Source organism: Chiloscyllium punctatum, chromosome 6, assembly GCF_047496795.1.
Source record: "Chiloscyllium punctatum isolate Juve2018m chromosome 6, sChiPun1.3, whole genome shotgun sequence".
Taxonomy (NCBI): domain Eukaryota; kingdom Metazoa; phylum Chordata; class Chondrichthyes; order Orectolobiformes; family Hemiscylliidae; genus Chiloscyllium; species Chiloscyllium punctatum.
The window spans coordinates 13,181,830-13,207,868 of record NC_092744.1 but is presented as its reverse complement, the minus strand read 5'-3'; the positions used below and the strand labels follow the sequence as shown (position 1 = coordinate 13,207,868).

At 42.7% G+C, this 26,039-nt stretch overlaps 1 protein-coding gene across 1 annotated transcript; it reads right to left on the bottom strand.

Moving 5' to 3' along the window:
- Positions 1 to 2,014: 2,014 nt before the first annotated feature.
- On the bottom strand, positions 2,015 to 23,572 carry tm4sf4 (transmembrane 4 L six family member 4). The gene is made up of 5 exons (XM_072572028.1): positions 23,265 to 23,572; positions 22,445 to 22,534; positions 15,982 to 16,121; positions 8,621 to 8,805; positions 2,015 to 4,720 (listed from the first exon to the last, which is right to left on the bottom strand). The coding sequence occupies exons 1-5, from the start codon at positions 23,439 to 23,441 to the stop codon at positions 4,716 to 4,718; spliced, it is 597 nt and encodes a 198-aa protein (XP_072428129.1). The 5' UTR covers positions 23,442 to 23,572; the 3' UTR covers positions 2,015 to 4,715.
- Between the last annotated feature and the right edge of the window lie 2,467 nt (positions 23,573 to 26,039).

Genomic DNA, 26,039 nt, shown 5'->3' with positions numbered 1-26,039 from the left:
GTAAGTCTACATTGTACTCCAGCCAAGGCCAATCTATCCTTCCCAAGGTGTGGTGCCCAGATCTGTTCACAATTCTCCAAGTGGTATCTCACCAGGGTTTGATATAACAGCAGCAAAACCTCTGAAACCTTGTGTTCCAGTCCTCCTAATATAAAAGCCAACATTCCATTAACCCTCTTGATTAATTTCTACACCTGTTTGTGGAATTCTAAAGATCTCTTCACATGAACCCCTTCGGACACCTACTGTATCGAACTTCAAACCATCTAGAAAGTAACTTGATGCATCCTTTCAGACACATATTCCCCTCCATTTTCAGCAGCGGATAACGTCGCGTTACAGGTAACCCCTCTTCCCCCCCCCCTCCGTTTTTCAAAAGTTTGTTTTATGCCAGTTCACTTTTACGCCAGTTAATTGAAACAAATCCAAAGATGATTTTCACTTTTATGAAAAAAGGTGAATTTTTTCCCATATTAATTAATGCTCCTTCGCTTAATGCCATTTCAGCTTACGAAAGGTGACATATGAACGCTCTACTACATTTAATGGTAAGTGTTGCTGAACAAAGAGACCTTGAAGTCAGGTTCATAGCTCCTTGAAAGTGGAGTCACAGGCAGATAGGATCGTGAAGAAGGCATTTGGTATGCTTTCCTTTATTGGTCAGAGTATTGAGTACAGGAGTGGGAGGTCATGTTACGGCTGTACAGGACATTGGTTAGGCCACTGTTGGAATATTGCGTGCAATTCTGGTCTCCTTCCTATTGGAAAGGAAACTCAAAAGGGTTCGGAAAAGATTTACAAGGATGTTGCCAGGGTTGGAGGATCTGAGCTACAGGGAGAGGCTGAACAGGCTGGGGCTGTTTTCCCTGGAGTGTCAGAAGCTGAGGGAGGACCTCATAGCTGTTTATAAAATCATGAGGGGCATGGATAGGATAAATAGACAAGGTATTTTCCCTGGGATGGGGGAGTCCAGAACTAGAGGGCATAGGTTTAGGTTGAGAGGGGAAAGATATAAAAGGGACCTAAGGGGCAACTTTTTCACACAGAGGGTTGTGCGTGACGGAATGAGCTGCCAGAGGAAGTGGTGGAGGCTGGTACAATTACTGCACAACATTCAAAAGGCATCTGGATGGGTATATGAATAGGAAGGGTTTAGAGGGATATGGACCAAGTGTTGGCAAATGGGACTAGATTAGGTTAGAATATGTGGTTGGCATGACGAGTTGGACTTAAGGGTCTGTTTCCATGCTGTACATCTCTATGACTTTATGACTCTATTTTTGAATAGTGGGGAATTGCTGCATTAGGTTTCCTGATTACTTGCTGCACATGCATGCTATCCTTCTATAATTCATATACTAGGGCATCCTGATCTCCCTGAATCTCAGAGCTCTGCATCCTCTCACTATTTAGATAACATGCTGCTTTTTAATTTTTAAATATCTCTATTCCTTTAAGATGTTGCTTAATACCCTATCTACTTGGCCAAGCTTTCTTTCACTGTCTCCTAATATCTCTTTAAGTGTCACATTTTGTTTAATAATGTATCCATGAAGCACTTCAACGTGATTTTACAATGTTAAAAGGGCTGTGTAAATGCAGGTTGTTGTTGCTAGTGCTGTTCAGATCTAAAGGGCAACTATAAGACCTGTAATTCATTCTTTATTCTGTAGTGTAGAACTGTGCCTGATGACTGAAGAGGTAACTTGAAAAGGCAGAAGTGGGTACTGCAGATGCTGGAGATTAGAATCAAGAATAGAGTGGTGCTGGCAAAGCACAACAGGTCAGGCAGTGTCCCTGGAGCAGGAGAGTCGATGTTTTGGGCAAAAGCCCTTCATTAAGAATTCCTAATGGAGGACTTTTGCCCGAAACATCGATTTTTCCTGCTCCTTGGATGCTGTCTGACCTGTTGTGCTTTTCCAGCACCACTCTATTCTTGAGGTAACTTGAGAACTCTAGTCAGCTTTTTCCATAAGTAAAGTGAGCAGTTATAACACAGAAGCAGAGATTTCAGTAATTGTTCAAGATTTCAATATATTACAAAACTTGATTTGTACACCGTTACAGCAAACTCTTATTTTTCATAAGACACCGTACCTCAAAACAAGAGTTTATAGAAAGATATTAAGCTTACTGTGCACCTAAAGTTGGATTAATGATAGCCAAAGGTTTTATCTGGGATGAAACATTTATCCGTCTATGTTTTTGGGTGAAAACCGGAGATGTCTTTCTGTTTTCCTGAAGGTGATGACTAGATGATGTAGAATGGGACATGGCTCATGTGGAGAAGTGTGGGCCTATTTGTGGATGGCTCTCTCTTTGCAGTAAAACCCCATCCTATTCCTCTTCTTTAATTAGGAGGGGAGAAAGAAATTTTCAAGAATGTTGATTTCCCCACTCCACTCAGTTATGAGGAAGGAATTTGCCAGTCACTAGATTTACTTGTATAACAGTGCAGTTTGTGCTGGGCACTGCTATAAATTACAAAAGCAGCAAAAATGACAACTCACCCCTAACGTTGTTACACATGGTAACAAGAAGACCCCATTCCCGCAGTCACCCATTCGCCCTCAGATGGCGAGATCTATAAGGGTCAAGCATTTGGCTTTTTCCTCTCAAATTTCCCCAGTTTTGTTACTGGTGTATTTAGTGTTACATTGAACTGAGGCAACAAATGGACTGCCATCTCCTCCTGCCTTGGGAAATGTCTATCCCCTCCCAGTGAACATGCATCAAGACTGCTCTCTCTCATTCAGGGGCAGGTTTTATCCAGCTTTGAGTCTGGTGTCTGAAGCATTACTACATCCTGTTGTCTCCACCGATGCTGCCTGAGCTGCTATGTGTTGCCAGCAGTTTCTGGTTTTGGTCTTTGTACAGTTTTTATGTCCTAAAGCTTATCTCCTAACACAGCAACTACCACACCTCATTATCTCCGTCAACCGAAAAGGACTGGGCAAGTAGTGTACTGGTGATGTCAGTGGACTAGTAATCCAGTAACCCTTGGTTATTAACTCTTGGCACATGAGTTCATATTCCCACTATGGCAGATGGTGAAATTTGAATTTAATTAAAAGTCTGGAATAAATGCTAGCTAATGCCATCCATGTAAACATTGTTGTAAAGACCCATCTGGATCAATAATTACCTTAAGGGAAGAAAATCTGCCACCCTTACCTGGTCCAGCTTATACCCCACTGCAGATGGTAGAATTTGAATGCAATTAAAATCTGGAATTAAGATTCTAGAGATTACCAGGAATCCATTGTTGATTGTCAGGAAAAAACATCTGGTTCACTAATGCCCTTTCAGGAGGGAAGCTGCTAACTTTACCTAGTCTGGTCTCCATGTGTCTCTAGACCCATTGCAATTTGGTTGACTCTTAACTGCCCTCTGGATAAATAGGGATGGGCAATAACTGCTTACCTAGCTAGTGACATCCACATCCAATGAATGAACTTTAAAAAATTTAATCACGGATACCTCTCATTTTTGGTACTGGAGGCTGGAATGTCCTTGTGACCATGTAACACCATAATTTCAGTTCAAAGTCACACAGGACACAATCATAGAGCCCCCTACAGCAAGGAAGCAGGCCATTTGGCTCATCAAATCCACCCCAATCCTCCGAGCAGCATATCACCCAGTCCCACCCCATCCCTGTAATTAATCCCATGATTAATCCACCTAGCTTACATATGTCTGGACACTATGGGCAATTTAAGCATAGCGAATCCATTCCTAACCTGTACATATGTGGACTGTGGGAGGAAATCCATACAAACACGGGGAGAATGTGCAAACTCCACACAGATGCCCGAGGGTGGAATTGAACCTGGGTCCCTGGTGCTGTGTAGCAGCAGCACTGACCACTGAGCCACCATGCTATCCAAAGTGACCTACAGCCCATTATGGACATACTTGATACTCTGTAAGGCGACCCTTGCTCAGTTGTTCTGACTTGCAGGAATCTGTCAGTTCTAAACCACACAAGAAACAAGTGGATTGTGCATCATCTTCACTATCATATTCAAGTTAACCCCAAAAGTTCAAGCGGGAGTTGACATCTGTGCCATTTGTAAGTAAATAATTGTATTGATTGGGGAGAGTTTGCTGATGGTGGCGTGTTTTGCTTGTGTTAAACAGGTAATATGGATCAGGTCAGCTGCTCACTTTTGAAGCTGCCTGAGCTTCTGTCCATTAGTGGATAAAATGTAAACTTCCTGTAAGGGGTAGGTAGTCCATAAAACCTGTTCTACACTATAGGTGAGTTGAAGACTAAACCACAGAACTTTATTATGAAGTGAGCAAACTTGTGGAAGAAATAAATGTTGTGTGCATATTTATAACCTGCATTTTATGTGCATTTTTGCAAGCGGGGTCTCTCGATTTAAAGTGATATCAATGTTTCTTCCCAAAAACAAGTGTTAGCATTACACTGTAGAAAATTCCTTTCCTTTAAAACTACTTAAAAACAGCTTAAAGCTTCTCTTAAAATTAGTGGTTGAGGGACATCGCACCGATTCAATGTAGGCTTGTTTCTCCATTCTGACCTCAGCAGTTAATTTCAGGGACCAGACTGAGTTCCATGTGGGTTTTGATTTGGAAGGATTGTATGTCCTTGTGGTGAAGAGAGTCAAAGGAAAACCTCCTGTGTCCGCTGAACCCTGATTATTGGTCATCTTGCGCCGGTATCGGGCAGTACGCTTCTCGTCGTGTTAGTCTGAAGGCAGAGAAACAGAAGAAAGAATAAAGGCAAATTTTCAAAACGAAGCAATTTTTTTTTGTTGATATCTGCGGTGGTTTCGATATCCAAGGTCTTTGGGGTCCGTCTCCAGTGGAGTGGGGCTTTGAGACTGTGCGCGCCCTCTATGTTCGGAGACTCGACTCTCCCAACTTTGCAATGTTGAATTCTGGGGCATAACAAAGAGCCATAAGAGGGAATCTTCCTGTCAGATTCTGGCAGACAATATTCAACATCCAAGCAGATATCTGTTAGACTCCTTGCCCAGTCTCCGGTGCTCAGGTCAGAGTATAGTAGAGGGAAGGGAAATGGAGGGGTTTACAAGATTCACGGGAGCGGTTCCAGGAATGAGAAACTTCAGTTCACGAGGATAGATTGAAGAGGTTGAGCAGACAGGTTGAACACTATTCTCCCAGGAGAGGAGAAAGCTGAGAAGAAATTTGAGAAGAAGTTTTCGAAGTCATGAGCGGGTTGGTGAGAACAGATATGGGGAAGCTGTCCCTGCTTTTAAAAGGAACAAGAATAAACAGGTAAAGATGTAAAGTGATCTGCAAAAGAAGCAAGGGAGATATGAGAAAATAATGTTTTCATGTAGCGAGTCATTAAGTGTATGGAATGCACTGCCTGGAAACGAGGTGGGGGGGTGGGGGGCAGGTTCAACTGAGGCACTCAGGAGAGCTTTGGATGTTATCTGCAAGGGTATGGAGACAAAACAAGAGATTGGCAAGAAATAATAGTGCTCACTTGAAGAGCCAGTGCAAACACAATAGGCCGAATACTGCACCATAATGCTTCTGTGATTCTGTGGTTGAGATGATTATACCCGCTCAATGCCCTAGAATGAGTCGAGTTTCTATCCACTAGTCTCATGTGCTAAATGGAAACACAGAGGCCACATTTCAATTTAAATCATAAACTCTCTGCAAGTGTGAAGAGGGCACATGTAGGGCAACTGGATTCACCTATGGAAAAAGGCAACTGAGGGCAAGAGTGGACTCAAGAGAGCAAGTTTCCACCCACACCTAATCCAGATCCACCCGAAACTGGGGAGGGAGTTGAGGAAATTGTATCCCCTTTTTTGAATGCCGTGGGGAGAGGAATTATGATCAAATTAAATTGGTTACCATAATTTATTAAGTTAAAAATCACACAACACCAGGTTATAGTTCAACAGGTTTATTTGGATGCACTAGCTTTCGGAGCGCTGCTCCCTCGTCAGGTAACTAGTGGGGCAGGATCATAAGACACAGAATTTATAGCAAAAGATCAAAGTGTCATGCAACTGAACTGATATGTTAAACCAACCTAGATTGCTGTTAAGCCTTTCAACTTTTAGAATGGGTTGCAGGTTTTGATTCATTAATATATGTCTCAGAACTTTTTTCAAGTTGTGAATTGAAACTGGTAACCCATTCTAAAAGGTGAAAGACTCAACAGCAATCTAGGTTTGTTCAATACAGGTATATCTTATCAGTTGCATGACACCATGATCTTGTACTATAAATCCTGTGTCCTATGATACTGCCCCACTAGTTACCTGACGAGAGAGCAGTGTTCCGAAAGCTAGTGCTTCCAAATAAACCTGTTGGCCTATAACCTGATGTTGTGTGATTTTTAACTTTGCCATCCCAGTCCAACACTGGCACCTCCTCATCACAATCTATTAACACATTACTACTTAGATTACTTTTTTGAGAAGCCAATGTTTGGTATGGCTCCCTGATAGGATTAATGGAATCATGTAACATAGTGGGAGGCCATTCAGCCCCTCATGCCTGTGCCTTCGCTTCCACAGGACTACCCAAACTATTTCCACTCATCGGATATTTCCCAGCAGCCCCGTAAATATTTTGCTGAAGTTTCCAGCATGCATCGCAGTCCCTTTTGAAAGTTACTTTTGAACCAGCCTTTGATCTTTAGGCAGTGAATTCCACCACAGGAAATGACATCACCAACCTAAACACTTAAGTAGAAAATGGGCCATGCCACCTTGCTTCATCCGGTGACCCACTGATGATGCTACCTAGTACGGTGACGAAACGTCTGAAATCAAACCTTCCAGCTCAGCAAGCAAACCTACATCCAGAACCTCAACCTGAGCTACAAATCTTCTCAAAACTCGCTAGTGAATTCCACTCACTGGATCAAACAATTATCCTCTTTTCCCTCTGTTTCTTTCACCAAGCACCTATCCATCTATTCACAGCATCCTTAACGACTATTTGCCAATAAAGAATATTCTTTTCCCTCAGCTTCAGATAAATGAAAATCTTTCCTTTCTGTTGTTATTTCACCAAGGATCCTGCCAGTTTCCGACCAAAGTTTTTGACAGAAGTTTGACACAAAGGTCAAGAAGTTCCCTTGAAGCGCCAGTTACAGAGTGGCTAAAGCAGAAGTCTGGAAACAGGATGGATGCCGTGTTGATTCACCCAAGTATGGCACATTTTGTTGAAAGGCCTCTACAGGATTGAATGAAAAGTGATTTGAGATAATTTTTAAAAAGAGGCTGTTCTCCTTTAGAGTTGTTTTAACAACTTGGCTGATTGAAAATAAATCAAACCTATCTCACTCTACAGTTCTCTTTGTCTTTGAAGAAAAGGAACAATTCAATGGTGGTTCATGGATCCATGAACCATGGACAAATGAGCCCAGTCTATACTGAGCCACCCAGTCTACACAGAACATTGTAATTCGGTTAGCTCAGTTGGTTGGATTGCAATGCAGGGTGGTGCCAATGGTGTGAGTTTAATTCCAGTACCTGCTGAGATTACCATAAAGGGCTGTCCTTCTCAAACTCTCCCCTCACCTGAGGTGCAGTGACCCTCAGGTTAAACCACCACCAGTTGTTTCTCTCTCTCAGTAATGCACGATCTACTATCTGGTAGGACGACGGTGACTTTGCCAAATTGCATCAAATATGAAGACGAACCTCTGGGAACATTTTGCTCCCTGCTATCACATACAATGTGCTATGCAGCACGTGTCTGCCTTTTGTTTCAACCTCACTTGTGCTGATCCAGAAATCATGACAGATTTTACAATGTTGCATGATATCAGTAATAAACAGGTTAACTTCCTCTGCCTGTTGCTTTTAAGGATGGCAGTAACTCTTCATTTCAAACAGTATAAGCTCTCTCCATTTAATATTGCTCATTGGAATTTATGAGTGAATGTTGACTATTGTGCAGAAAATAAACTCTACTTTTGTAGCCGTGACATGGAGGTGCTGGTTTTGAACTGGGGCAGAGGAAGTTAAAAATCACACAAACACCGGGCTATAGTCCAACAAGTTTATTTGGAAGCACTAGCTTTCGGAGCGCTGCTCCTTCATCAGGTAACTAATGGGGTAGGAGCATAAGACACAGAGTTTAGAGCAATCTAGGTTTGTTCAATATACCAGTTGCATGACACTGTGATCTTCTGCTGTAAATTCTGTGTCTTATGATCCTGCCCCACTAGCTACCTGATGAAGGAGCAGCGCTCCAAAAGCTAGTACTTCCAAACCTGTTGGACTATAACCTGGTGTTGTGTGATTTTTAACTCTATTTTTGCAATTTATTTTGTGACTCAAACTGGTGCTGGACTGTGGTGACAAAACACTTTTTATGGTGTCTTTCTAGACATATGTGACAATAAATAACTCATAGAGTGTGAACACAGCCCAGTTATTTCCAACACAACCAGATCAGATCTTCCCTACACGGAAGGCAAATAAGGATTTAAGTATCTTTTACCTCCTAAGTACATATGTATTCAGTAGCATGACAAGTCCTAGATATTTGCCATAGTTGCTTAATCCTATTTTACTGCAATCTATAAAGTACACAGATTAGTTGGAAAGAAATGGATGTGATAAGATAAAGTAACCATGTGGACTACCTGAACTGCAGCAGCTGCACTCCCCACAGAGAAACCCGATCAGTCCATTGACAACTTGGATGGCGCAAAGAATGAGCTGAACCCCACTTAGCACCAACAGGAGCGCGAACAAGGTAACATGCCACTCGACAATATTGGGTGGTTCACTGCAGATGTCCCACATCGTGTGATTTCCCAGGTAATCGCTGCCAAAGAATAGAGACGATGCAAAAATAATGAAAGCCAAGGCAATTAGGTTTGTTGCATTGCGTGTTTCTGCGATAGGTTCAACATTCATTAAAGATTACTACTGAAATGTCTTCCCTTCCAGATAACGAGCTGCCTTCACTGTCTCCACACTACCACACTCCATCCCAAACATGCATACACACACACACACACACATTCAGAAAGACACACTCAACACAGATAGACACACATGCATACAGGCATACACACAAATGCATGCACATACAGTCACGTAAACATACAATCTCAGTGTTTTTGTAAATTATCTTAAATCTGGGGAAAAAACAAAAATGCAGGAAACCCTCAGCATGTCTGGCATCATCAATGGAGCGTCAAACCAGAAATGTTTCAGGTCAATGGCCTTCAATAACTGTTCTGACCATTGAGTTGTAGCAATAACACGGGATCTCTTTCATCAAAAGCTGCCAGAGCTGCTGAGGACTTCCGGCATTTCCTACTTTGATGTCCAGTAAATTTGCCTTTGTCTTTATCTTAAATCTATGTCCTCTGGTTACCAACTCTTCCACCAAGGGAGAAGACTTTCATGACCTACACTGCCCAAATCCTTCATAAATGCGTACACTTGTCTTTAATCTCTCCTCAACCATCTCTGCTCCAGGATGAACGCTCCCAGTTTCCCCAGTCTGTCCACATCGCTGAAACCCCTCATCTCTGATGGAGTTCCAGCAAATGTCCTCTGCAATGTCTCCATGGTTCGTAACATCCTTTTCAGATTGTGGAGCTCAGAATTGAGCTTAATATTCCAATGGAGGCCAGTCACTGATTTGCCATGGCTTAGGTCCACATTTACTGCATTCTCTCCCGCCTGGGATTTCCACAGACTTTTAGCAGAAAAGCAGCAGGAGCTGGGGAGAAATACTTACAAACATTAGGCTGATTGCAACTTTTGAAAAACAATACTGAGCCCTTTCTGGATATAGTTGTAGGAAGTGTTTTTTTAAATTAGACTACAAAGTTGAATGTTTGAAGCAATTTGTAGGCGGAAAGAGATATTTGAATCGGAAGACAGACGGGTGGTATCTCATCTCATTCAATTGGTTCATAATGCAAGAGGCCAAAAAGGAGTTTGTCGGCAAAGTTTTTCCAGGATATGGAAGAAGGGCTATTCTTTCTGGATTGTCAGAGATTATAACATCACCTGACTGTCTCCACTTAGACGATACTTGTGTATTTGTTCACAAATGTTAACATGTGACTGTTATGCGCAGATGGGAAGCAGCCAATAACCTTTACAGCACATCTTATCAGACTTGTGTAATGAGCCAACATGATTGTTTATTACTTTTAATCTTTACAATGGGAAGGTGGGACTCTACAAAGAGGATGGTCTTCACTTGATCCAGAGGGGTACTAATATCGTGGATGAGAAATTTGCTAGTGCTTTTCAGGAGGGTTTAAAGTAGCTTAGCAAGGGGATGGGAACCTGTGGTATAGTTCCAGTACACAAGAGGATGGAAGTAAGGAGGACATGGACAGGATTTCATGGTCACAGCAAGCTGGTTTGAAGTGTGGCAAAAGTGAGGACTGCAGATGATCTAAACCAGAGTTTAGATCAGAGTGGTGCTGGAAAAGCACAGCAGGTCAGGCAGCATCTAAGGAGCAGGAAAATTGACGTTTCGGGCAAAAGCCCTTCATCAGGAATAGAGGCAGGAAGCCTCCAGGGTGGAGAGATAAATGAGGGTGGGTGGGGCTGCAGAGGTGAATGGGGGTGGGGATGGAGGTGATAGGTCAGAGGGGAGGATGGAGCAGATAGTGGGAAGGGAGATGGGCAGGTAGGACAGGTCATGGGGACAGTGCTGAGTTGGAAGGTTGGAACTGGGGTAAGGTGGGGATGGGGAAATGAGAAAACTGGTGAAATCCACTTTTGGGCAGAGGAGATGATCTGGGGTTTTTTTGGACAGAGGATGTCTACTTCAATGCCAGGAGTATCTGGAATAAGGTAGGTGAGCTTGCAACATGGATAGGTACTTGGGACTTTGATGTTTTGGCCATTTCTGAGACATGGATAGAGCAATGTCAGGATTAGATGTTGCTGGTTCCAGGGTTTAGATCTTTCTTTAAGTTCAGGGAAGGTGGTAAAAAAGGGGGAGGTATGGCTTTGTTCGTCAAAGATAGTATACGGTGGCTGAAAGAACTTTTGACGAGGACTCGTCTACTAAGGTGGTATGGGCTGAGGTTAGGAACAGGAGAGGAGAGGTCACACTGCTGGGAATTTTTATAGGCCTCCACAGAGTTCCAGGGAAGTGGAGGAGAGGATCAGCAAAATGATTCTGGGTAGGAGTGAAAGGAATAGGGTGGTCATTATGGGAGATTATAACTTCCCCAACATTAACTGGAAACGCTATAAGTCTGATATGTCGGATGGATCAGTTTTTGTCCATTGTGTACAGGAAGGTTTCCTGACGCAGTATGCTGAAGGGCTGACAAGAGGGGAGGCCACACTGGATCTGGTGCTTGGTAATGAACCAGGCCAGGTGTTTGGTTTAGTTGTAGGTGAGCACTTTGGAGAGAGTGACCATAACTCAGTTACGTTTAGTTTAGCGACGGAAAGGGATAGGTTCATGTCACAGGGCAAGAGTTGTAGATGAGGCAAGGGCAATTATAATACAATTAGGCAAGACTTAGGAGGCATAGAATGGGGTAGCAAAATGCAGGGGCCAAGGACAATCAAAATTTGAAGCTGGTTTAAGTCAGAGATATTGCGTGTTTTTGGTAGGGGTATGTCCCTGTCAGGCAGGGAGGAAGTGATAAGGTAAGGGAACTGTGGTTTATTAAAGAAATTTTATCTCTTGTTAAGCGGAAGAGGGAGGCTTATGTGACATTGAGGTGACGGAGAGTTACAGATTAGCTAGGAAGGATTTAAAAAGAGAGTTAAGAAGAGCAACGGGAGTATATGAGCAGTCTTTAGCAGGTAGAATAAAGAAAAACCCTGAAGTTTTCTCTAGATATGTGAGGAATAAAAGGATGACTAGGATAGGAATAGGGCCTGTCAAAGACAGACGTGGGTAGTTGTGTGTGGACCCTGTGGGGATCAGAGAGGTGCTAAATGAATATTTCACATCTGTTTTCACTCAGGAAAAGGAGAATATTGCAGAGGAGAAGACTGAGATACGGGATATTAGACTAGAAAAGGTCGAGGTTAGTAAGGAGGAGGTGTTATCAATTCTAGAAGGTATGAAAGTAGCTAAGTCCCCTGATCCTGATGGGATTTTCCAAGAATTTCCTGGGAAGATAGGGAGGAGATGGCCGAGCTTTTGTACTTGATCTTTGAGTCGTCATTATCTACAGGTTTAGTACCAGAGGACTGAAGGATTGCTAAAGTCGGTGGAGTGGCGGACAGTGTGGATGAATATTGCAGGTTACAGGGAGACTTGGATAAACTGCAGAATTGGGCTGAGAGGTGGCAAATGGAGTTCAGTGCAGATAAATGTGAGATGATTCATTTTAGGAAGAATAACAGGAAGGCAGAATACTAGGTCAATGGAAATATTCTTGGTAGTGTGGATGTGCAGAGGGATCTTGGTGTCCATGTACATAGATCCCTGAAAGTTGTCACCCAAGTTGATAGTGCTGTTAAGAAGGCATATTGTGTGTTAGGTTTTATTGGTAGAGGGATTGAGATCTGGAGCTGGGATGTCATGCTGCAGCTTTACAAGATGTTAGTGTGGCCCTACTTGTGTGCAGTTCTGGTCGCTCCATTACAAGATGGATGGATGTGGAAGCATTGGAAAAGTGCAGAGGAGATTTACCAGGATGTTGCCTGGTCTAGAGTGAAGGTCTTATGAGGAAAGGCTGAGAGACTTGGGCCTGTTGTCATTGGAGAGAAGAAGGCCAAGAGGGGATTTGATAGCGACACACAAGATGATCAGAGGATTAGATAGGGTGGACAGTGAGAGCCTTTTTCCTCGAATGATGACATCACCTTGTACGAGGGAGCATAGCTGCAAATTAAGGAGTGACAAATTTAAGACAGATGTCAGAGGCAGGTTCTTTACTCAGTTGTAAGGGCGTGGAATGCCCTACCTGCCAATGTAGTTAACTCAGCCACGTTAGGGGCATTTAAATAATCCTTGGATAAGCATATGGATGATGATGGGGTAGTGTAGGGAATGGGCTTAGACTAGTTCACAGGTCGGCGCAACATCAAGGGTCGAAGGGCCTGTACTGCGCTGTATTGTTCTATGTTCTATGTTAATGTATGACCTACTGTGTTAAAATGAAGACCAATATTGTAGCAAAGTAAAGAAGTGAGGATGCTGGAGACCAGAAATAAAAACCAAATGCTGCTGGAGGAACTCAGCAAGTCTGGCAGCATCTGTGGAGAGAGAAGCAGAGTTAAAGTTTTGGGTCCAATGACACTTCTTCAAAACTGATTGTAGCTGGGAAAACCTTGGATAATGGAGGTGGGGTGGGGAGGAGTAAATGATAGGTGGAGATGAAGTCCAGAGAGAGAGAGCAACAGTTGGGCAGACAGAATGGGTAAGGTCAGGCTGGGGGATCAATAGCTGCTAATTGGGACCATTACTAGCTGACAATGGGATGATAGTGGTAGCAGCCCATGTGATGTCAAGACCTGTTAGAGAGAACAGGCTCCCTTTCAGGAAGATATGGACAACACTTAGAGGAGAAAACCTAATGGAACAATGTTGACCTTTGGATATGCTCAGGGAGATCCTTAAGAGGGGAAATTTTTTATGCAATTTAAATGGGATTTCAAAAAATGGGCTTTATCATGAGTATTAAAGTAAAATGATCGCTCTTAGCGAAATTTATTCTCCAATTGTAAAGTTCTTCTTCTAGGGAGGGCCAGACCTCACTGCTCACACACACACCCGCACACACACACACACACACACACACACACACACACACATACGTGCACACACACACACACACATACGTGCACTCACTCACACACACACAGTCTCACACACACACACACACATACGCACACACACACACACACACACACACAGTCACACACACTCACTCACCCACACTGTCACATTCTCACAAATGCACTCACACACACTCACTCACTCACATTCACTCTCTATCACACACTTTCACACACATGCTCACTCACACACACACTCTCACATGCACTCACTCACACACACACACACACACACACTCACCCACACTCTCACATTCTCACAAACGCACACACGCACTCACTCACACACACTCACTCACACACATTTACTCTCTCTCACACACATGCTCACTCACACACACACTCCCACATGCACTCTCACACACACACACACACACACACACACACACAAGGATCATGTCAGGGAGGTTTGGGCAGGATCAAGTTGGCTTTCCCTCCTCTGAATGCAGTTTGAAGGTGACCACAAAACAGCGGAGTGCTGTGGAAGCTGAGACTTCACTTCTCTGTATGGTCTCCGTGCCACTCCCTGCCCCCTCATCTCTCCCCACTCCAATACCCCCATCCCCACTGCTGGCCCTTCTACCATAGATACTCAGCCAGTATCTACCATAGGCAGACTCCAGGTACCATGTGGCAATATAAAACATTAACTTCTAACAATTTAAAAATTATGCACACTAAATGGATTAAAAACTCTTTGGTGAAATCAACTCAAGTCCTTTAAATTCATAAAACCAAGTGTATGTCTATTCACTAACCATGCAAAACAACAACCCATCTTTTATAAGCTGCCTAGACTACATAATTGAAATGTAAACTCAGCCCCCTGCTAGATAAGTGATTTTTGAAGCTTTTGAAACTGAACCAAGCATTCCAGCTGTAAAAACAGCTCTTGGGAAATGTCATCACTGAGAATCTATTTCGACTGTAAGAATGGATGGTTATTTCCTTCAAAGCTATACCAGATGGCCTGTCAATCAACACATTTCAGCAACGGGTGTCTTCATTTTACTCCTTAGGTGCATTAAATTGAAAAGGACCGAGGTTTTAAATAACTTCAGGTCATGACATCATAAAAAAGTCTTATTTATTCTTTATGAGCATTTATACCTTCTCCATTAATTTGTGATTACTACCGTGTGGATTAAAGACTTAGAACTGCCCAAAAAGGGTATTTGTTTGAATTCAGCACAAATTCCAAACAGTCTTGCTGAGTTTGGTTTGCCTGTCTGTGTGATTCACAACCCATTGCCTTACTGGCAAAAATAGAATCTGTCAGAATTAGGAGCTTAACTTTGCATCCTGTTCCCACCCACCATTTTTAAATGCCTCCTGAGTCAGCCCAACTGCACGAAAAATTCAACCTTCAGATTGGCGCAGGGTACGTGAAACTGCATCCTCCATGACTTTCTCAACAAAATCCTATTGCTTCATTATTTGTTCAGAACATAGTCAGCATCTGTGTCTACAAAGTGGTGCAATTTTCACTGAAGCAGTTTAAATTTTTTTTATTCATTCGCAGGATATGAGCATTGCTGGCAGACTGCCAGTTCCTAATTGCCCTTAACAAGGTGGTCTGTCTGGTTTCATTGCTTTGCTGAGAATTCATAACAATTGATACAACTGCATAGGCAGCTAAGAGTCAACCACATTACCAAGACCCTGGAGTCAAATGGAGGCCAGACCAGATAAAGATGGCAAATTTCCTTCTCTGAAGGACATTAGTGAACCAAATGGATTTTTCTGACAATCAACAATGGTTTCATAATTATTAGGAGATTTGTAATTTTAGAATTCTTTTCTTATTGTATTCAAATTTCACCATCTGCTGTGGGAGGATTCAAACCCAGGTCCCCAGGACACTATAGAGTCATAGAAATGTACAGCACGGAATCAGACCCTTCGGTCCAACCCGTCCATGCCAACCAGACACCCCAACAAGTCGAGTGAAAATGCCACTAGCCCATCACCTTCCCAGAAATACATGCTTATGAGCTTAAACATGGATGAGTGTAATAAAAGAGCGATTAACATGGGTTCACAAATGAAGTTCAGAAACCGTCATATGATCTAAGCAATAGTTGACATGAATGCATTATTGGATAAGAGTGCTTGCTGGAGGGGCATTCATGAGTGCTTTAGAAGAGCTCGAATTTCAATAAGTTAGTTCTCCAAAGGCAATTCTGAGAAAGTCTGAATGAATGATTTTTCTTACCCGTTAGTAAAGACGTAGGTGTAATTGCTGTTGTCTATTGTGGTACATTTTGGACCCTGGTTGAGGCCCACTGCAGAAACGATGAAACAGTAGGCAGCTCCTGCCACACCAATTGCGGCAAAGATTACAGAGGAAAAATTCTAAGCCAAGAGAAAACAACAACTTTATTAAAATATGACATTAACAAAGTCTAAGACTGTAGAAAGCGAAGTTGCATCAGTTCAAAAGGTCATCTCTCTCTCTGATCCCTCATTTCACTCTAACTCAATATTTCTTTCATGTACAAATTTATTGGCTATCCAGAGGGCAGTTAAGAGTCAACCACATTGCTTTGGGTCCGGAGTCACATGTGAGCAGACCAGGTAAGGATGGCAAATTCTCGAGGGCTTTAGTGAATCAAATGGGTTTTAATGACCATTGCCAATGGACATGTGGTTGCCATTTGGCCAATCCTTTATTCTAGCTCTTTTTTAGATTCATAGAATCCCTACAGTGTGGAAACAGGCCATTCAGCCCAACAAATCCACACTGACCCTCTGAAAAGTATCGCATGCAGACCCCTACCCTATTACTCTACATTTCCCCTGACTAATGCACCTAACCTACACCCCCCTGAACATTAAGGTCAAAAATTCAGCATGGCCAATTTACCTAGTCTGCACATCTTTGGACTGTGGGAGAAAACCAGAGCACCCGAAGGAAACTCGCAAGCTCCATTCAGACAGTCGCTTGAGACTGGAATCAAACCCAGGCCCCTGGCGCTGTGAGGTAGCAGTGCTAACCATCCTGCCCTGATTTTTAAAATTGAATTGACATTTCATCATTTACCATGCTGAGATTTGAACTCTGAGTATTGGCCTGGAGGTTCTGAATACTTAGCCCAGTCACATTATGGCTATAAAACCACTTGCCCTCCATCAAAGAACAAACTACTTAGTTCCTTCAAATATCTTTGAAATGAGGCTGACTATTCATTTTACACATTTTCAAACAAACAAATATGGCACAAATGTTGGCATTAACCTAAGGACTCATTTGGGGCACAGTTGTTGTTGACAATCATTGACTTACAATTGCTCTTTGTTTCTATGCGTTCATGGGATGAGGGCACCACTGGCCAGGCCAACATTTAACGCCCATCCCTAATTGACAGGGGAACATTGCCTTGGGTCTGGGGTAGCATGGAGGCCAGACCAGGTATGGATTGCACTTTCATTAAAATAGAATCCCTACAGTGTGGATACAGGCCCTTCAGCCCAACGATTCCACAGTGACCCTCTGAAGGATAACCCACCCAGACCCATACCCTACATTTACCTCTGACTAATGCACCTAACCTGCACATCCCTGAACACTATGGGCAATTTGGCATGGCCAATTCATCTAACCTGCACATCTTTGGAATGTGGGAGGAAACCAGAGCACCCAGAGGAAACCCATGGAGAGAATGTGCAAATTCCACACAGACAGTCACCCGGGGCTGGAATCAAACCCAGGTCCCCGGCGCTGTGAGCCACCAAATGGCGCTAACCACTGAGCCACCATGCCGCCCTTGCTTAAAGAAGGTTAGTGAACTAGAATGGGTTTTTCCTGACAATTGACCATGTTTCATGGTCGTTGTTAGACTCTTAATTCCAGATTTTTAAAAAATTGAATTCAAATTCCAACATCTGCTGTGGCAACATTTGAACCCAGGCCCCTGGAACATTGCCTACAGTCTCTTCTACAGTGTCTCACTAGAGAGAAGGTTAAGAGGTGACTTAATAGAGGCATACAAGATGATCAGAGGATTAGATAAGGTAGACAGCGAGAGCCTTTTTCCTCAGATTGGGAAGGCTAGCACGAGGGGACATAGCTTTAAATTGAGGGATGATAGATATAGAACAGATGTCAGTGGTAGTTTCTTTATTCAGAGAGTAGTAAGGGCATGGCAAGCTCTGCCTGCAATAATAGTAGACTTGCCAACATTAAGGGCTTTTAAATGGTCATTGGATAAACATATGGATGACAATGGAACAATGTAGGCTAGATGCGTTTCAGATTGCTGTCACAGGTCGGTGCAACATTGAGGGCTGAAGGGCCTGTACTGTGCTGTAATGTCCTGTGTTCTACGTTCTATGAGTCTCTCGATTAGCAGTCCGATGATAATACCACTAGGCCAATGCCTCCCCCTTTACATTAGCTCTGGGAAATATTAGCCTGTTTGTCAATGCTGTAAAACCAAAATTGCCATTTTCACTCATGGCCCAGTGTCTTTGTCTGCCAGTGAGATGTATCAGATCCTTGGAGCTTGATTGTAATTGGCACCTAATGGACAAGACAGGATCTGGCAGGTGGAGGGGGAAAGGTAGGGAAAAGTACAATCTCAAATCCCAAACCCCTCGACGAGAGGCCTTCAGTCTCCGTGACTTCAGTGTGGGGTCTTGGCTGATGATACCCTGGCAGTGGGTCTGAGGTAGGAGTTGCTGAGTGCCTCTAGTCAGATTCCTTCCTTTTGGCACGCTAGCAGGTCAAGAGTGGGCGTCCAGTCTCTTGCATGTTGCAAGTAAGCTTTCAGCCTAACCCCATTCTCGTTAACAACTCCGCTCACACTCAGCCACTCCCCAGTGTTATGGACTAAGCCAGGCCACTCAAAACATTCTTAAGCAGGAAGCTCAGACCATAATTTTGTAATTTGTTTTGGTAAGTGTACAGTCAAGATTACTCGGATTAAGTCAGTGAGATTGACTACTAGATTTTATAACAGACAAACATTTATTCACAAAATTACACAATGAAACACAAAGAACAGAATAAAGAACCCTTACAGAACTCAGGCTATCCAAACTAGATTTAATTATGCTGTTCCGAGTATACACAACAGTCCCAAAAAGCAAACCCTCTTCAAAAACCAGTGTAAATGGAACACATGCTTACAGGTTGAAGTTGAAGAGCAGAAAAGTTATAGAGAGTTTTCACACAGCTCCCTGTTGAACTTCCAACCAGTTCAAGACTGAACTAAAACTGCTCAGCCCAGCTAGAGAGCTGACCACTCCCCTTTCATTATACAGGTCCCTTCGAAAACATGACCACTTTGGCCTGAAGGCTCATCTGTTTACATATAAACAAAAGGCCTCTCAAAATCCTTTTCACCTCTGTACTGAACCAGACTGATTGGAGCCCGGCCTGGTTTATTACACCTCTGAAAAAAATCAAGGACAGAGGCTCCTTGAGCCAAGGAACAGCTTTTAGAAAAAAAAGGGACTAGCTTTGTGACACCAACACCAGCCCAAAACCTTGCAGTCCCCTTCCTGTGGTGAAGAGGTGTCCAGCTGGGGGGCTCTTGTCAGCTCACAATACGTTCTCCCACAGACCAAGCAGTCAATCACATACTAAAAGTATGGAGCTGGAAAAGCATGGCTGGTCAGGCAGAATCCGAGGAGCAGGAGAATCGATGTTTCAAACATAAGCACTTCATCAGGAATAATATTTGAAACATCGACTCTCCTGCTCCTCGGATGCTGCCTGACCGGCTGTGCTTTTCCAGCACCACACTTTTTGTACCAGATCCCCAGCATCTGCAGTCCTCACTGTCTCCCAGTCAATCAAGTACATCCCAGCCCAAGGGTATTTGGTTAAGACTCTGCACGATTTGCCAAGTTGTCCATGTCTCCTGCTTCACTAGGCTTTCTTGTATCCTCTCTCCCTGTCCCCATTCAAAGCTCAACGCTGCAATTTTCTGCTATTGAATCTGAATGGATGGAAACTTAAAAGGATGAGCCTACACTTGAGATTTTGATATGTGCTCTGGGTACTAAATTAAATCTAAAACTGGGTTATTCTAGTTGGAAGGATAGTAAAGCAATAAAATCAAATTGCATTTTAGCCTGTGAAGAAACCCACTCGACCTTGTTTAAATGGTTTGCTGCAGGAAATGGTTGAAGCAGAGACCTTTGAATTATTTAAGGCAAAATAGACGCTGGTACTCAAATCAGAGAAGACACAGGCTCCTGAGTAAAGAGAGAAGGGGGAAAGAGAGAGAAAGGTGCTAGCTAATTTCAGACTTCCATAGCAGGGTGAGTGCGGATGCATAGATCCAAATGTCTTCCCTCTGTAGAAAAATATCTATGGTTTTAAATACAAGAAAATGAAACTGTTCCCTTTGTATCCAAGAATAGAGAAGATTAATGAGTGATCTAAAAGATGATAATTAAAGGACTTGATAAGTTCAAAAGTGAAAAACTGCTAATCCATTTGGCAAAGGAATACAACAAAATGAAATGACAGAACCCAACCTTAAGCTGGACCCATGGAGTCTGCCAGTACAGACACAATGGGCTGAAAGGCCTCTCCTATAGCAGAGGCTCCCCACAGTGTGGAAACAGGACCTTCGGTCCAACAGGTCCACACCGACCCTCCAAAGAGCTTCCCACCCGTGGCACGGGCGGCACGGTGGCACAGTGGTTAGCACTGCTGCCTCACAGCGCCAGAGACCCGGGTTCAATTCCCGCCTCAGGCGACTGACTGTGTGGAGTTTGCACGTTCTCCCCGTGTCTGCGTGGGTTTCCTCCGGGTGCTCCGGTTTCCTCCCACAGTCCAAAGATGTGCAGGTCAGGTGAATTGGCCATGCTAGTGTTAGGTAAGGGGTAAATGTAGGGGTATGGGGGGGTTGCGCTTCGGCGGGGCGGTGTGGACTTGTTGGGCCGAAGGGCCTGTTTCCACACTGTAAGTAATCTAATCTAATCACCCAGACCCCTACCCTATAAGCTTGCATTTCCCATGGCCAATACACCTAACCCATGTATCCCTGGACACTATGGGCAATTCAACATATCAATCCATCTAATCTGCACATTTTTGGATTGTGAGAGGAAACTGGAGCACCTGGAGGAAACCCATGTAGACACGGGGAGAACATGCAAATTCCACACAGATATTTGCATGAGGTTGGGATCAAACGCAGGTCCCTGGTGCTGTGAGGTAGCAGTGCTTACCGCTGAATCACCGTGCCACCCCACAATACACAATGCTACTCTATAATGTCAGGAAGCACTTCTTCACACAATGGGGTGTGAAAATCCGATACTTTGTTCCATAAAAGGCTGTTGAGGCTCGACCAATAGAAAATCTCAAAATAAATTGCCAATTTCTTTTTGCCTAAGACATTTGAGTGTTGGGTAGCTGGAGGGGATGTTGGATGGAGCAACCAAAATTACAACTGAGATCAGCCATGTCCTACTTGAATGATGGAACAGGGACTGAATAGCCTATTTCCATTTTTATGAATAGCCTATTCCAATTTTTATGAATAGCCTATTCCAATTTTTATGAATAGCCTATTTCCATTTTTATGAATAGCCTATTCCAATTTTTATGAATAGCCTATTCCAATTTTTATGAATAGCCTATTTCCATTTTTATGAATAGCCTATTCCAATTTTTATGAATAGCCTATTCCAATTTTTATGAATAGCCTATTTCCATTTTTATGAATAGCCTATTCCAATTTTTATGAATAGCCTATTTCCATTTTATGATCAGGTTCAGGGATAATCAGGAGGAGTAAATAAATGGAATTTATAAAACACCAGTTTAGGCTTATTGTAAACATAGGGAACTTTTTGAATAGTTCTTGGAATTTAAGTTTCTGTGATGAATATGTATGAAGAAGTGAATATATTGGTAAAATCTAGTGATGCGATGGTCAAGAAGACACATCAATCCCTCTTTTTTCTCAGGCAGTTATGGAATTTCGATATGCTCACGAGGACCCTCACCAACCTTTACAGATGCATCATAGAAATCACTGCTTGGTACGTCCAGGGCTCTGCCCGGGACTGTAAGAAACTACAGAAGGTTGTGTTCACAACCCAGACCATCATGCAAATCAACCTCCCATCTGTGGACTCCATCTACACTTCTCATTGCCACGGAAAGGCAGCCCAACCCCCTCAAAGACCCTTCCCACCCGGGTTGTGCTCTCTCCCAACCTCTTCCATCAGGCAGAAGATGCAAAAGCTTAAACGTGCGTCCCAGCTGATCCAAGAATAACTTCATCCTTGCTGTAATTGACTGCTGAATGGACCTCTCTAATTTCAAACCTAATGTCAGTCTTGCTTTTGTGCACCTCCTGTGCAGCTGTAACCTTGTATATCTCGCTCTGTCTAATGGCCCTATGATCTGCATGATCTTGTTTGCTGTGATCTACCTATACTACTCGCAAAGCAAAGTCTTTCACTGTACTTAGATGCATGTGACAACAATAAATCAAAATCAAACATTAGACCAAGCCTGTTTGCAATATCTGCCTGGAATTATTGGGGAATATGTCCCAGCAACATTCTGCCACAGCGTTCACCCTCCCCCTCACTGCCTGTCTTCTTTTCCAACCAGACCTCAACCCGGAGCCACAGGGAGGAACCTGGAAGAGGGGAGGAAAGCTCTCGGATAGTAAGGTCCAGGGGAATGCCTCAATTGTGCTTACCGCAAACCGCTTCCCACAGCTCTCGTTTCCACAACAGCCACAGCAGTCATTATTCTCCATGCCCATGAAGACGAGGATTGGGAACACCATCTGTCCACAATCAAAACACAAATATTAGGTCGGTGTAAATAAATGTCTGAACGGTGGACCAATTTGGTGATGATAGGGGGAATCATCAATATGCAATCACCAAAATCTTGCAAGAACCGGATTAACATTACGATGTGAATAAAAAAACGAAAGAACACTAGAAATTAGAACTAAAAACAGAAATTGCTGGAAAAGCTCAGCAGGTCTAGCAGCATCTATGGAGAGAAATCAGAGTTAACATTTCAGGTCCAGTGACCCTTCCTCAGAAGGTTTTGGGTCCAGTTCTAAAGGTCACTGGACTGAAATGTTGACTCTGATTTCTCTCCACAGGTGCTGCCAGACCTGCTGAGCTTTTCCAGCAATTTCTGATTGTGTTGAAGTATGAATTTTGGACTAGATAAGGAGAATTCAGTTAAACTCGGTGCTAATATAGATTATACCTGCCTCTAAAACTGCAAACAGATTTGGATGACTTTATGCTCGAATTTCAAAGCTTCCTCTTTTGAAAGTTCTCTGTCTATATCATAGGACAGAGCGAGTGTTGAATGATCAAATCAAATGCCATTAAGTGTTTGCACTAAATACTGCAACCTTGTTTTCGCAACTTTCTTTGAAGAAAAAGCATAGCGGAAATTTTATTTGAATACGTGATTTTCAGAAAGAAACAACTCCATTCCCCTGGAGCCCCCAACTCCCTCCCCCATCCAAGTTTAACTAAAATGTTATTTACCAGTAATCCAGATCCTATAATCCCACTGAAGCACCACACGGTGTCGGCCAATTTCTCAGGAGTATTGTATCCCGTTTCTCCATTCGGGAAAAAGAGCAGTGTGTTTAAGATAATACCGAGAAGAGCCAGAGGGATGAGTGTGATGCCTAGGCACTTGGCACATTTTTCGTAACACATGATGGTTAAGATCAGCCGCTGCTTCCTTTTTTCCCTGGGGGATTAAATGTGGCACAACTGTGGAGGGAAATCTGTGACTTGGATGAAGAGCGAATGGTGACTGAATGTTGACAGACTTTTATAGGCAGCCACCTCTAGGTAATGATGTTAGATACTGACCTCCCTACGTAGAGAGAAAGGGGGAAACTTAATAAAAAAATTGCCATGACAACTATCTTATTCTGTCAATAATTCACCAAGTTCAGCATTACACCCAGAGTTCGTGGACCTCTTGCCTGACAAATATGAACCTGCAGCACTGAACTAGTGACAGCTGCACACTGATATTTTATGATCATGAATCAATTCATCATTGCCTGGTAAAGAAATATTACTCAGAGTTTTAGTTTCATCTTTCACATTCTGCTCTTTGAGTTTGAAAGGTGTTGAGTCAGATTATTGAACAGTGCAGATATGGGACAATCCAACATTAATCATGTTTTTAAATTAAAATGATCTTTTAAAGCAAGCTAATATGGGTCACTATTTGTGCCGCTGTGGTTTAACACACCAGTAACAGAGGGTTCAATATCCTTCAGCTTTGCTGCGCTTTGGGGAAGGCATATGTTTCTGACTCAATTGAAAATGGATAAGATGTAGTGTAATTGACCATGTTTTAACCTCTATTCCACAATGACCGATGTTTAAAAAATTCATTCTCTGGAAATGAGCGCTAGTGGCTGGTCTGGTATTTGCTGACCATCCCTAATTGCCCTTGAGGGCGTGGTGTTGAGGCATTTTCTTATGCTATTGACATCCTTGCAGTTTAAGTGTATTTACAGTACGATTTATCCATGAGCGAGTTTGATATTATCAAATAGATAAGTCAGATCAGAGGACAGGTAAGGGTCACCTAGATGGCTTTGGCTCTGTTGTCATATATAGGTCAGGAACTCAATGGTTTCATGAACATTATTAATGAGACGAGTATTTTATTTCTGATTTGTTAATTAATTGAATTTCCACTTCTCCAGCTACCAATTGAACTCATGTCTCAGCACAGTCCACAGAGACCCAGGCCTCTGGAGAACTTGTAACATAACCACTCTGCTACTGTCCCAGTATGATTTTGTGTTGAAAAGCTCTCTGATGGGCATTGTTAATGTCGGGATTTCCAGCAAAACCATGGAAAGGAGATAGAAAAATTGTTTTGATAAACATATTGCCCGGAGGAAATAACCTTCTGACTCAAACTGTTAAGCAGTTGATAAAATATTGAGTGAACCTTAAGGGCATTTGAATGGCCATTGGATAAACATATGGATGATAATGGAATAGTGTAGGTCAAATGGGCTTCAGATTGGTTGCACAGGTCAGCACAACATCGAGGGCCAAAGGGCCTGTACTGCACTGTAACGTTCTATGTTCTATGTTCTATGTTCTAGAGTTTTGTCCCAGTCCCTCATCCCTTGTGTTTTGTTGCTTGTAACTCTGTGTGTGTCTCTCTCTCTCTCTTTCTCTTTTTCTATCTATAGTCTACTGGATTTTGTTTTGTATTGAAGTAGAAACCACGAACATTGTTTTGTTAAATCTATTTCAGAGATAAATTCTCATTTGGGGCAGTATTGTTGGAGAGCTGCTGGTTGTTAGTGGAAAACATAGATTTTCTTTTGAGTTAATGTGAGAGTTCAAATTTAGAACTCTTTATGACCTTTGCTCTGAAGAAGAGAGTTGAAGATGTGTGTTCCTTAACAGTGTCATCAGGCACAAAGGACTGGTCAATGGAATACATTTCATACATTGCCCCCCTCTACTTCACACACCTGGATTTTGATGCAATAAATGTGAAAATAAAAAAAAAATGCAATATCAACATCTTCCAACCTGATTTGTATTGTCATAGAGATGTACAGCACGGAAACAGACCCTTCAGTCCAACCCATCCACGCCGATCAGATATCCTAAATTAATCTACTCCCATTTGCCAGCATTTGGCCCATATCCCTCTGAACCATTCCTATTCATGTACCCATCAGATGCCTTTTCAATGTTGTAGTTGTACCAGCCTCCACCACTTCCTCTGGCAGCTCATTCCATATACACACCACCCTCTGCATGAAAAAGTTGCCCCTTAGGTCCTTTTTAAATCTTTTCCCTCTCACCCTAAACCTATGACCTCTAGTTTTAGACTCCCCTACTCCAGGGAAGGACCTTGGCTATTCATCCTATCCCTTTGTAGAATCAGCAATAAAAATCTGTTTGAATGATTTTTAAGAATAACCAATGATGCTTTGGAAACTCAATAGAACGTAACTTTTCCATTTTTCCCTGTTGCTGACTTTCAAGATCATCATGACTAGTAGTAAATGGAGGCTGCAATATTAAATATATAGATCACATTTCTCTCTGCATAACACTGCATTAAGAATTGGTTATGGGATCAAACGTGACAGCAATGAATGAACAACTATTCATCTTTTGTGTTTGCAAAATTTGACGATTTGCATATTTCACAATTATTCTCGGCCTGTTTATCTAGTTCCTCCAACAGAGTAAATGTTTATCAAAATTTAGAGAGTGCTTGTGTCCTCCTCCCATGCAATGCACAGTGTGATCAAG

Coding starts and splice junctions, on each gene's coding strand:
- tm4sf4 (XM_072572028.1), bottom strand. CDS start 23,441: ATGTGTTACGAAAAATGTGCCAAGTGCCTAGGCATCACACTCATCCCT. Junction 16,122..22,444: donor GCTGTGGGAAGCGGTTTGCG/GTAAGCACAATT, acceptor CTCTTGGCTTAG/AATTTTTCCTCTGTAATCTT. Junction 8,806..15,981: donor ACCTACGTCTTTACTAACGG/GTAAGAAAAATC, acceptor ATTCTTTGGCAG/CGATTACCTGGGAAATCACA.